A 12,473-nucleotide genomic window follows, 5' to 3' on the forward strand; every position below is an offset into this window, starting at 1 on the left:
CAGCGCCCAGCAGCGCGGCCGCGCGCCGGCGCCTCACCCAATCGCTTCTCTCCTCCCTTCGACCGTTAGCGCGACGTCACCTATGAGTCCTTCCGCTTCCCGACAGCCACAGCCGGGGGCCGGGCGGGCCGGCGACGCTGCTGCTCCTCCCCCGGGGTCACCGCAATGGCGGCGCTGGCGGTGGGGCGAGCCCTGCTGGGCCGGGTCGCGCCCCTGCTCCAGGCCGAGCGGAGCATTAGCGGTGGCGGAGGGGCGCGCTGGGGGCCCGTGCGGCCTGGCCTCCCCGTGCCCCTCTCCTCGCCCCTGGCGGGGCTCACCCGGGCATTCCGCATCAAGGAGCCCCCGAAGCGCAAGGAGGTGGATCGGTGGACAGAAAAACGGGCCTTGTTTGGGGTTTACGACAACGTGGGGATTCTGGGTAAGGCCCTTCCCCCGACTCGCTGTAGCGCCAGGGCAGGAGGGGAGGGAGGATAAACTCACCTGCGGGCGAGCGGCGGCTCCAGGAGCGAGGGCGGGGGAATCGGGCTGGCAGCCCTGGGAACAGCCTCCTCCAGTGCTCATTTTCATCCTCTCTGCTTCTGCCATACTGTTCTCAGGCGGTTTCCAGATGCACCCGAAGAACCTCATTGTGGGGCCCAAGTGGCTGCGAGGCTGGCGGGGGAACGAGCTGCAGAGGTGCATCCGCAAGAAGCAGGTGGTGGGAGATCGGATGTTTATAGAGGACTACCACAAGCTCACCAAGAGGATCCGGTACTTGTACAGGCGCTTCAATCGCACTGGGAAGCACCGCTAGGAGCAACTGTGGGTTCAGCACATGGAGCGTGGTTTTATGGCATCGTGGTCAGAATAAAGCCAGCTTTCACACAGTTTGGTTCCTAGTGCTTTCTGCAACCTTTGCTGTGCATTTCTGGCCCTGATTCAAGATCCTGCTGCTGCTCCAAGCCTGAGCTCCTCTGTGCAAGTTCTGCCCCCCACAATCATTTCTGACGTACTTCTCAGAGACATCTGTTCCAGCCTGCGTCCCTGAACTTGACTTGAGTCCTCTGTTTTTTGGCCAGGCTTCTAGCTTCCTTTCAGTCTCTGTGAACCCCAGGTTCTCATGTCCTACTTGACAATTTCAGTACACTCCAGTTGAGATTTTTCCTTGTAGTCAAATTTTCAAATTAGTGCTAAGAGTGCCTGCCAATACGTTTTTGTACTCACTGCTTGCCCCCCTAGCCTCCATTTATCGTTGATTAAGTGTGGATGATCCAAATATCAGTTGAAATGCATCAGAACCTGTCTTAAGAGCAGGATTTTTCTCTGTTTCACACTGGTGATGGCTTAATCTCATACTAATGACACTTATTGACCAAGTGGCTTTTTGTTTATAATTTAGTCAGGATTTGCAAAAATAATTCATGCACTTAACTGTTTTTTAAAATTCTGACTTCTAGTTTTCCATAACCGTTATTGGTTCCTTTAGAGGACAAGTCATAGTGAGTCAAAGCTGACATCCCTGTAGTCCAGTATCACAAAGACTATTTTATACTTCAGAAAAATCTGTATGATGAGCAGGCATTGCCTGCTCTTTTGCCTGCCTCATTTGCCTGTCTCTTCTCCCTTAGTTGTTATTTCAGCTGCTAGGTATTTGGGGAGTTGTCTGCGCACTATGAATCCTGTTACAGAGCAATGCTACTCTGTCTTCAAAACCACTTAGTTGGAAGAGGCAGGGAGTAGAAGAACTTTCTTTCGGTCTAAGTCTTAGGAAGGTGAAGCCGAAGCCTCTGTTCAGGAAGCTGAAGTCCACATTCTCAGGAGCATGGTGGGACTCCTGCAGTAAGGTGTTGTGGTTTTGGGAAATGTGCACACATCCAAGTGGAGACGGAGTAAGCACCTGGAAGGCAACAGCTGGGGGTTATTACATACATAAACCACAGGGGTAGCAAACCCTTGGCTGAAAGTGTCAGAAACTGGAAAAGTGTCAGAGAAAAGTATGTTGTACCCTTTGCCAGCTCTTAGTCCCTAAGTACCAACTTGGCAAGGACTCTGTGCAGCAGTTCCACAAGCTCCATCTTCTGTTATTTACAATGGTTGTTGGAATGGTCCTCAAACTGCGGTGGGAAGGTCGCCAAGCTACAGAAGCTTCTTCTATGACTTGTCCCTTCACAGCTTGTCTGAAGGCACAGCTGAAAAACCTTCAGTTCTGCTGAGGCTGGTACTAGGTTGCTCCTTAACCCTCAGTAGTCCTACCTGCAAATCACTTGGCTCTAGTCACGGCCCTGTATCAAGCTTTCCCCTTCTTTGTAGCCATAGACTTTTGGCTCCCAGGCTATAATTTAGAACATCTCTATCTCGTGTACCTGCTAACCTGTCAGATCTGACACTAAAAACTTATTAATGGCATGTATCGCCTTATGAGAGGAAACTAAAGTTCAGTGTAGGTGTGAACCAGTCACTTGCCACACTACTCACCACACCAAATGCTGTCTGGAGACTTCTTGTGCCAGCACGCTCCTGCCTCCCTTTTTGTCCTGATTCGAAGAGTCCTCCCTTCTGATCCAGCGGGCTCCTCAAAATATTTAGAGGGGGTAAAAGCAAACGTGTAGCCGTTCTTGGGGCTGCTGCTGGAGCCTGATTTCCCCCCGTGAGCAGCGGAGGCTCAAACGCAGCCGCTTCAGGGACTGGTTTGGGTTCCTGTTAACGCCATGCTGTACGGTGGAAGCGGGCCAGCCACGCCATACCGTAATTGCACGGACAGCGCTTTAACCCGAGCCAACAAACGCGCTGCGGCGGCGGGAGCTGCGGCGGCCCCTCTGTAACGGCACTAGCGCAGGCGAGGTTCCGTGTTCGGGCCCTGCGTGACCCGCACGGAGGCGGCAGGGCCTCCGCTCACGGCCGGCGGAAGCAGCGGGTCCACCGCCAGGCCGCGGGAGGGGCCCGGCGGCCACCCAGACCCTTTGGGGCCGGGAGAGGGGCGCTAGCGGCCGCAAGCCCGGCGGGGCAGCGGGAGGCACCGGGCAGCCCCGCCCCGCTACTCACCGGCCCCGCCGCAGTGGAGGGGCGCCGCGCGGCTCGCGCATGCCGACCAGGGGGTGCGGACTCTGCTCCCATTGGACAGCCCCGGGGGCGAGCCACAGCGGAGCGGAGCTTATCCCCTCGGAAGTCCGGGGAGGGGGAGAGGAATGATTGGTTGTGGAGGTACTCTAAGACGGTGCTGATTTGCTGTTCCTGGAGAGTCCTGCCTATGCCTACTTCTGATTGGCTGCTAGCTCTAGGGGGTGGGGCCTAATCGCCCATAAGTTCGGGGCCCCAGAAGCAGTGCACCCAGGTGCCTGGGTGCAGCTGTCCGTTGAGGTCTGCGCGGGGGTGCTGGTCCGGCTCGGCGATGTGAGTGTCCGCCCGGCCGTGGCGGGCGGGCTGTGGCGGGCGCGGTGTGGGGCTGGGTGGAGCGGGAGGGAAGGGGCCAGCGCGGAGCCCGCGTCCTGGCCGGCGGCGGGGCCGAGTGGCGCATTGCAGCAGCCGCAGGCAGGGCTGCCCGCACCGCCCCCCCGCGCCCTGGTGCTCGCCGAGGGCCTATAGCGTGTGGGGGGGGCGGTTTGCGTGGGCCGTGCCCCACCCGTGATGCGCGGCGCCTCGGGCCGCCGCGCCCCCTCCCAGCCCGGGGACTGCCGTTCCCCCCGGGGCGGCCCCGCGCTGCCTCCCCCGGTCGGCGTGGCCCTGTTCCTCTCCCTCCCCGCGGCGGCTGCAGCACGCTGGGGCCGCCTCCCGGTCACCTCCGCGCGGCCGGGTGGCTGTCACTCTCCTCCTCGGCCCCGGGAGGCTGCAGCGCCGGGCACAGCCGCACTCCCAAGCCCCCCCGCCTCTGGGCTGGCCCTCCCCGCTGCCCTCCTGGGCCTGTCTTCGCTCCAAGCCTGCCTGCTCCTGCTCTCGGGGGACCCAGGGAGGGCACGGACACCCGGGGCTGCTGCCTGCGCTGCCCAAGCCTGGGGACACTGGGGTTCAGGTGGATTTGAGGGACAAGGTGCCCTATGTCTTGAGTAGCGAACTGGGTTTTCTCTTTGCCGATATGTGTGTTTCCCTAGGTCTGACCCAGCTCAGCAACCTGCTCCCGGGGCCCCTGAAGGGGGAGCCCCTGGTGGGGGCCCCCCCGGGCCACCCCCCAATCTGAGCAGTAACCGTCGGCTGCAGCAGACGCAGGCCCAAGTGGAGGAGGTCAGTAGCTCTGCCAGCCGCCCTGGCTTCCCACAGGCTGCCTGGAGCCATCTCCTACTGCTCTGCAGCAGCGACGCTCCTGACAAGCATCTGTTGCTGAAGGGGTGGATGCTTTTGTCATGCCAATACCAGAAATGCATTAATACCCAATACACAAAATATAATGGCAGACCTATAGAGAGGCTGTAAGCCAGAATGCTTTATATTTAAAAACTTTCTTATTTCAGCTATGACTTCGGAGGAGCAGGCTTGTTATACTTTTGGTACCATGTATTGTGCATCTGTTATGGAAATACAGCTATATGGCATCCAGAACAGCTCTTAATCCCTTCTAGCTGCTTCAAGGGAGCAGTGTATATGCAGGCTCGATGTGTAGGGAACATTGCCTGACTTTCCAGCCTCAGTCTCTGTAGCGTGGTTGCTGACATGCAGTAACGCCTTTGTGCCTCACTGGGGCAGCAATATGTAGCTCAAAGTTGTCTTTGCAGCTAGCGGGCAGTGAGGATATGATTAATGAGGGGGGTGGCTTAGGTTTGCTGGATTTGAGAGCTTTTGAAAACAAGTGAGAATGTGAGACTGAGGACCTGGTTTAAGTGTGGTTGAACTGGGGGTCTAGGTTTTTTACACCCACTTCAGTCTAGGCAACAGCTGGGAAGGTGTTTCTTATCGTGACCTTTCTGCCTTGTTTGGGGCTTTCATTTGTTGGTTATTGGCCAAGTTACTCCTCTTACTTTTTCCACTCTTTACCAATGCAACTGCCGCTACTATTCTTACTTCTGCAGGTGGTTGATATAATGCGTGTAAATGTAGACAAGGTGCTGCAACGAGACCAGAAACTGTCAGAGCTAGATGACCGGGCAGATGCACTTCAGGCTGGTGCCTCACAATTTGAAAGTAGCGCGGCAAAACTCAAAAGGAAGTACTGGTGGAAGAACTGCAAGGTGAGCTTTCTAGTGCTATGATCTCCTTCATTAGCAGGAAATTTGGCTAGTCCTGTCCTTCAGGGCTTTGAAAGCATAGTTGGGGCCTAATTATTTCAAATGTATAGGATTTTTTTTTACTGTGGAAAGACTTTGAGGCCTTGGCTGTCTCACCTTCAGGGTCTGGCATAGGTTCCCTGGCTGTAAGGGAAGATGGGAACTTGTCAATTTGTTCTAAGTGTTACTCTTTGACAATCTCTCTCTTCAGATGATGATCATGATGGGAGTGATTTGTGCCATTGTGGTGGTGGTGATTGTAGGTAAGTAATGAAAAGCCCAGGATCAAAGCACCAATTTTGGTTTGAGATCTGGAGGGTCTTAGTTGCATAAATGTTGTCTTCAGTCCTTGGGGAAGGGAGGTGGTGGTGTTGGAACTCCCACACTTATTGTGGAAATGGTATGCTTTACATGTAACAGAAGGAATTGGGGTTGGCCATCACTTTAGAAATGGGAAATTCTGTCTGCCAGATCAGGTGAACCCGTAAGTATGAGGGGCATTTACCCTGGAGTTGGGTGGGTTGGCAAGTCCATTCCCTGGTCAGGGATTTTTTAGGTGTCTGGGGGACCTTTGGTGTAACTTGCCCTTTTGTTCTTTCCTTTTTTTTTCCCTATTGCTTTGTCTCCAGTCTACTTTTTTACTTGAATGTAGCTCCTTCAGTCTGCAGCCTACTGTCCCCTGTCACCTTGCCTGTCTCTTCTTGCCTTTAAATCTTTCCTTCCCTTCCACCTAGCTTCTTCATTTATTTCTTTATTGGTTTTAATTTGTCTTCTGTATAGGACTCTGAAGTGCTCTACTGAACATGGTTAGACTCTTCAACAGCTGCTGCAGCTTTAGTGGGGGTCATCTAGTTTAGAGGAAGGGGAAGTAGAGGAGGAGTGGGTAGCTATTGCTCCTTCTCTTCTGCAGGGAATTTTTGTGGTTTATTGTTGGGTGTGAGCTTGTCAAATAGTGCCTGTGTGGACTGTAGCAACAGAAGAATGCCTTAACGCGGTGCCTTTGGGGATGAAGGACTTCGGCATATAAGATTATTTGGTGTTCTGCCTAAAAAGAGTGGCAGCATGACTTCAGCTTTTCATTGAGCTTCTGAAATAAAGGCTAGTTCGTGTTGGTCAGTGACTGTGAGCCATCTGGCTGAGCCTAGAGACAGTCATCTAGACTTCTCTAGCCGTGGAGAGATGAGCACTTAAAGAAACAATTTATTCTTCCTGTCCTTATTTTCAGATGACTTGCTGTCTGAACATGGCCATTTCAGTTATTATAAAGGAGAGCCTACATGATTACCTCAGTCAAGTGCAACAGATTAAACACAGTTAAGTGAAAGGAGCTTTGTTACTACCAAAAAGACAAGTTTTGGAGTAAAATCTCCTGCCAGAAGGAACAAAAGAACAACAGTAAGGAGTCTGGGGGAGGTGTCAAATATTCCTTTCATCTATGCAGACACAAGCCAGGACCCTGTGCTTTCTACTGTCTTGTTGCTTTCTGGAAGACTTTGGGGTAGTGACAGAGTGGGAATGGGTGTTTTTCCTTTGTGTTACTGAGTTGAATGTCAAACGAAGTCCACTACATAGCAGATGGAGGTGGAGGAGACTGGAGGTATTCCAGATTAGACTAAACAAGCCACGCAGCTTTCTGATTACAAACACCTGTTCTGTTTTTGCTCCCACAAAGCCCTAACTTTCAGCATGAGTTTGAAAATATGTGGAATGGTTAGGTAGGCATCCAAAGGTAAATGCTGCTCTGGGCATGGGTCTTGCAAAATTATATCAGATGTCCCAGTACAGCAGCTTAGATCTCTAGAGATCTTGCTTATCGAACTGAAATCTTCCTGCTTGCCATGGGTTCCTTTGAATTTAGATCCAAGGTGGTCTCTGCTGGAAGTAAACTTGCAGCATGGAATGCTGTGGCTTTCTTTAATCAACTTCATCGTTCTTCAAAAATTACAAGACCTGTGAATGCTTTAATGTGTTGTCAAACCTGGGATTAAATGAGCTGCCCTGTTCCTCAGTTTCTGCAGAGTTTTCTGAGGAATGTGCTTTTTTAAAAATTTTTTTTACAAGCTGAGCTGTAGCTTGTAATTGAGACTGGAAAGAGGGTGCTCCTTTTAGGAAGTTCTGCCTTGGTTCTAGAATACACTGGGATCTGTCTAGGCTTAAGAGGATGCAAGGAGGAAGGAGAGAGCATCACTGGAGTTCCCAGATAGGAGTGAAGTACAAGAGCTGGGAGGAGCAGATGCTTTTTGTTTCATTGGGTGTGCTGAGGAAGCCCCTTTCCTCTTCACAGAGCATATGGGAAAGGGCTAGGTTTGCATGCTTACTTCCATGCCCCAGCATTTCATTTGCGCTGAGTTCATCTCCCTGCAATTCCATCCCTCTCCACCTTGGGTGAGGGCAGAGGTGAAGATCTGGAGCGAAGCAGCCCTCGACCCCGAGCACTTCCCTAATTCCCCATGGAACTGAGATGTGATGGACGGTCAGAAGTGCATCTACTGAAGAGGAGCCAGGGCCTGCTTGTACTACTTACTGCTATCATCTTAGGGGGTTGGGCATACAAGCTTGAGGCCCCCAGACCAGCAATTCTCTTGAACTCTTCTAAACAAGCCTCTGGTGCCCCATTCCTCCTGTTCCTCTGGGGGCTGAGGTCCCCCTAGGCCATCTCTTCCATTTCTTTCTCTTAGATGTTGTATGTTGCCTCTTTTGCTCCCTTCCCCCTCCTTTGTGTCTCTGCATGGACAAAAAAAAAATCACCAAGGCCCTCTGAGTAAAAGCAAGGGACTTTGCTGTCCACAGCGTTACAGCCACTCATGCACGTGCAGTTTATTTCCTTCCTCTATTAACACAACTGTAATCTCCTCCGGCATGATATAGTAATCAGCTCATGTATTTTAAATGGTCTCTAAGAAACACAATTCACCACCTTACTGAGTCTGTCTGGTCTATCAGTGGGTGGGAAGAGGTTGGGATACCAAATGCTTCTTGGAACATCATTTTTATGTCACTTCCATACTCTACACACACCTGAAGTTCTGGCTCTCAAAGCACTGGGTAGTCTTCTGTTGCAATGGTGGTAGTTCCGGTTGTAGTGGAACTAACTGTGTGCTGGACCAACTCCCTGGTAAGTCTGTAACAAGATGTATGGACCGACACCTCTGGGGAATAGGCTACCCAGTCTAACTCCTGTCCACCAAATGTCCAGCCACTGCATAATGCATGGGAAGGTAGTCCCCTGAATGGGAGGGTGCGTTGCTGATAGCTCTAGTTTCTTGAGTTGTGCTGCTTTTGCACTTCAACAACCTATCATCAGATCCTTAAACACAGAAAACAATTCTTTGGTGTTGGGACATCATGATCCAAATGAAGACCTCCAAGAGTAGGATACTGTTCACAGCATATCTTGGAGCATGGCTGGAATAAAGGTAAGTGCTCCCTTGTTTTGCTTCACTGTATACTTGAAACTCATTAAAAAGAAATGACAGAGCTTTGTCAAGTGCAGACTTATTTTAAAATGAGGTACTTGTGCCCTTATCTGTCCATGCAGTTACAGACTTTAGGTTGTAAAACAGTACTCCCTGTGGCTTGTGGATCCCTTATGACCAATCTTTGTCCAATCCTCAACATGACCAAAATCATACCAGAACAATGTATGGTCTGTGGTAAATTTGGAATGGTGCACCCAGGCTAATTCTTTCAAAGATGAAAGCGTTACTAGGAAAGGAGGATGTCTGGACTGGGTAATGGATTAAAACAGCCTGCACAGTCTGAACTTCAGCACAGATCAGGCCTGCATAACCAGAATGAACTACTCATGCTACAATTCCTGCCACATTGTGTGTTGTCTTTCTGTTAGTTCTCAGCCTTGTTTATGTAGGGGTGTAGGAAAAGCTTATTTTCTTACAACAGATATGTTTCCAGACCTTTGACTACACAGTCTCTAAGCCCCTAGCCAAACCTAGGGACCCAAGTGCTTGCTTTCAGAAGCTGACCAGCTGCTCTTGAGCATGGAGCTGGGGCTGAACAAGCTGCTGAAAGCTGCCCCAGGGTTGTGGCCAAATCATGAGTCATATTGTGCAAGTTTGCAGAAAAGAATTGCATGTCTAACTATAAATCCTATACATGTTTGAAGTACTGTGCTCTTCAGGGAGCTCCCTTCTGAGGTGCCATCCTTTAAACTTTTAGCACCTCTGCTGCTCCTGCAGAGTCTGTTATCCTGGTTTCAAATGTGCACTAAAAGCAAGATTAAGGCTTTGGCAAACAGTAGTTGTTTAAGAGTATAATTAGATATTCAAGCTTGGCCTTTACACATGCAACTCTTGTATTCAACTGCTTCATCCTGACACCTTCAGATTTGGTGGGACCTCAACTCTACTGCTTTTAAGTGGATGTGTCTTAAACATTCATGTTTCTGGATGCCCTAGGCCTTGTTCTGGTCTTTCTTGATATTTCTATGTACTGGTTGGAGAAGGCTGCATACGCTCATCAGCTGGAGGGATTGTTGGTTTCTTGTCTCAGCTGGACACTAAGCAAAAGGTAGTGGGGAAGATGCACAACATTTTTCTCCAGAGTAGGAATGCAGCATCAATGTTTGTTTAACAGACCTGGCTTCCCTGTGAAGAGACAGAGGTCCCTGCTCTGAAGTACTCACTGAGGCTGGAAGCCTTATCTTGGAGAAGAGGGGTAATAATGGGGAAGTACAGAGGTTTTATCTGTTCTGATCTCCAAGCAAATAATTACTCTGTGAGAGATGCAACAGATAAGGATGTAGGTTTTACAAAATAGGCAACTCTGCTGTGTGTTGGATACATGAGATTCAGTGCAGTGTTTTTTCCAGGTTCCCTACAATGCTTCCTCTAGAGGATGTAAGTGGTTGCCTTCATAAAACTTGTTTACAGGTGGAAATGAAGTTGTACTTCTGTTAATCTTTGAACTTTTTTTTGTCAGATGTAGTTATTCAAAGCACTCTTATTTGTTCCCAAGCTTTCCAATGTGAATAGCCTCATAACATTCTTCATTGCATAGACCCACTAAATTACTATTGCAGAGGCCAAAATGACTGTCTTTTCACATTCTCTTCTGTCAGGTTTCTTTTCCAAAAACACTTGTAACTATTTTTTTGATAAATCTGTCATAATCTCCAGATACTAAGTTTTTTTTTTTTTTTTTTAGTTCATTGCCTTCCAGCATGTACTTGGAAGCTGAAGGCTCTTTCATCTCTCGTGCTCACAGGATCCTTTTAAATACTGAACATTGGTAACTATAAAGAACTGCAAGACTGAACATGGCCATCCCTCTGGTGTGTTCCTGAGCCCTGGTTCCCTCTGTCCTTTCACCAACAGCACTCCTGCCCTTTTCACCTTTCACATCTCCACTCCTTAGATTTTATTGAAACTGTCCCAAGAGCCTGGTGGCCCTTTCTTCAAATTTCTTCTATGTTTTACTTCAATCTGTGCAGACAAACCTTGCACCTATCTGTTCAGCTTCTTTAAGCACTCCAGCAAGCAGAGTTTAGTTCTTCTAAATGTATTGCTTGTTTTCTGAAGTTGGTTTTTTTTAATCACTTTCCAGCTTCCCTAGACACTTAGGTTGTACTTCCATGCATTTCCTGTGTTACCTTAATTCTTACATTAAAAAAAAAAAAATTGATATCTGTCAAATTGTGACTGTGATGCTGTTAAGGAACAAGTTTTCAGCAGAGAGCAGGGCATGCCTGCCTGTGGTGTTGTCTTGGTGTTTCCTGCCTTCTCAACCATCCTGTACTTACTTTTCCTGTTTCCTGGAGAGACTGGCTCATTCTTCCCTTTCTTCCAGTACTTTCCATTCCCGCTGCACACCAGGTTTTCTTATAGGTTCTCAGATCCTCCAAATTCTCTGATCTCACAGTTAGAGCCCTCAGAAACTTCAGTGTCCCTACATTTCCCAGGCTCCTTGTATCCTTTTCTTTGCTAGCACGACTTCCAAATGCCCTTAGCCCTCAGCCCTCAATCACCTTGCAAATGCCACCACCGTGGTCCCACAGACACTGGTGCCCTTTATACCCTGTCTCTGTGTGCTGTTCTGCATCCTAAAAGGGCTCACATCTTGTTCCTTGTATTTCAGCAGCACCAAACACTCCCTCAGATCCTTTGCTATTAGTTTTAGCTCTTAAACACTCATCCCTCTTCTCCCTTTGTAATTTCTGTCCTATAAACCTTTTTCTCCTCCTTGTTCTTCTTAAGCATGTAGAGCCACCTACTCCTGTGCCGTTTACTCCAGCAAACGAAACCACTCTAATACTCCAACTTACCCACAAAAATATTTTTCTCCTCCTGCACTTCCCTTCCCCCTTCAAGCAGTTGTATTTCTACTTCTCTGCTTTCCCCCTGCATGACAGATGCTCCCAGTCTAAGAAGACACAACTTGCCTTTTCTTCAGTGTCCTATAACATGCAGTTGCTCCTTGCATGCTTCTATGCTTCTAACAAACCTATGACTACTGAGCGTTTACTTCCCCTCAACTTTCTCCTCTTGTACAAATTGACTCCAGCTCAGACCTTTAATTTACCTTTTGCCGACAGATGAGTCCCTCTAAATGCACACTTCCTGTAGTATTTCACATTCTCAGTGAAACACTCAATTTTCCATGCTCTCACTGCAGTGCTGGTGGACTTGCCTCTTGTTTTCAGCCAGACTGAGCTTACTATACATCTGTTGAGCTGAGAATTTGTGGTCTTGTCAGCCTACAATAAGTGTAGGGATGTTCCTGGGAGGATCACCTGATTTCTCCCAAGATTACCATTTTTGCACTGATCCTCAGGACAGGGAGAGCTAGTCTATTTACCAACTTGTATAACAACTTTGTATTTGTACAGGCTTTTAACTCTGGATTTACAGCTATGCAGAATGGGGCCATTTTTTTTTCCATTTTAACACTTTTACAGAAGAGAGAAATAATATGGTGCAAGCTTCCCCTAGGGAATACATCATCTTCTACAGCTGTATTTCTTTAGGACATTAAAGAGAATGTAATGTTTCAAGTAGTTATGCCTCTGATTAATCTTCCTTTAATTACCCACTTATCTATGTGTGATGCAATGGGTCACATCAATGATATTTTTTTATGGTTATCACAAGGTACTGTGTGATGTGAAGAGTTGTCTTACTATTCAGATATTCTGAAAAGATCACGTTCAATGTATGAATCATAGTATGTTTGTGATACACAGAGACTGCTTTAGATGTTGCACCTGCTCTTTCTCCTTTCTTGATTTGGAGGTGGTTTTGTGAAGCAAATGGTTTCATGTGTCCAGTGTCAGGTTTTTGCTCATTC

The 12,473-nt window shown here is 48.9% G+C and overlaps 2 protein-coding genes across 14 annotated transcripts in view; both read left to right on the top strand.

Annotated features, from left to right (window-relative positions):
• Window positions 1-115: 115 nt before the first annotated feature.
• Window positions 116-866, top strand: MRPL51 (mitochondrial ribosomal protein L51). The gene is made up of 2 exons (XM_065648755.1): window positions 116-418; window positions 597-866. Exons 1-2 carry the CDS (start codon window positions 166-168, stop codon window positions 791-793), a joined length of 450 nt encoding a protein of 149 aa, XP_065504827.1. The 5' UTR covers window positions 116-165; the 3' UTR covers window positions 794-866.
• A 2,432-nt stretch (window positions 867-3,298) lies between these two features.
• The window catches only part of VAMP1 (vesicle associated membrane protein 1), a 30,192-nt gene continuing 21,017 nt past the window's right edge, over window positions 3,299-12,473 (top strand). For 2 of the 13 annotated variants that reach the window (XM_065639246.1, XM_065639231.1), the window contains exons 1-5: window positions 3,299-3,369; window positions 4,065-4,194; window positions 4,977-5,135; window positions 5,383-5,434; window positions 8,490-8,587. In XM_065639246.1, the coding sequence (XP_065495318.1) occupies window positions 3,368-3,369; window positions 4,065-4,194; window positions 4,977-5,135; window positions 5,383-5,434; window positions 8,490-8,545 (399 nt within the window). In that variant the 5' untranslated portion in view covers window positions 3,299-3,367 and the 3' untranslated portion in view covers window positions 8,546-8,587. The other 11 variants (XM_065639223.1, XM_065639238.1, XM_065639196.1 and 8 more) reach the window with 11 other exon arrangements.

This window comes from Caloenas nicobarica, chromosome 1 (genome assembly GCF_036013445.1).
Source record: "Caloenas nicobarica isolate bCalNic1 chromosome 1, bCalNic1.hap1, whole genome shotgun sequence".
Taxonomy (NCBI): domain Eukaryota; kingdom Metazoa; phylum Chordata; class Aves; order Columbiformes; family Columbidae; genus Caloenas; species Caloenas nicobarica.

Excerpts from the sequence above, each read along its gene's own strand:
- MRPL51 (XM_065648755.1), top strand. The coding sequence starts at position 166 with ATGGCGGCGCTGGCGGTGGGGCGAGCCCTGCTGGGCCGGGTCGCGCCC. Across the intron at positions 419-596 it reads CGACAACGTGGGGATTCTGG|GCGGTTTCCAGATGCACCCG; the intron begins GTAAGGCCCTTC and ends TACTGTTCTCAG.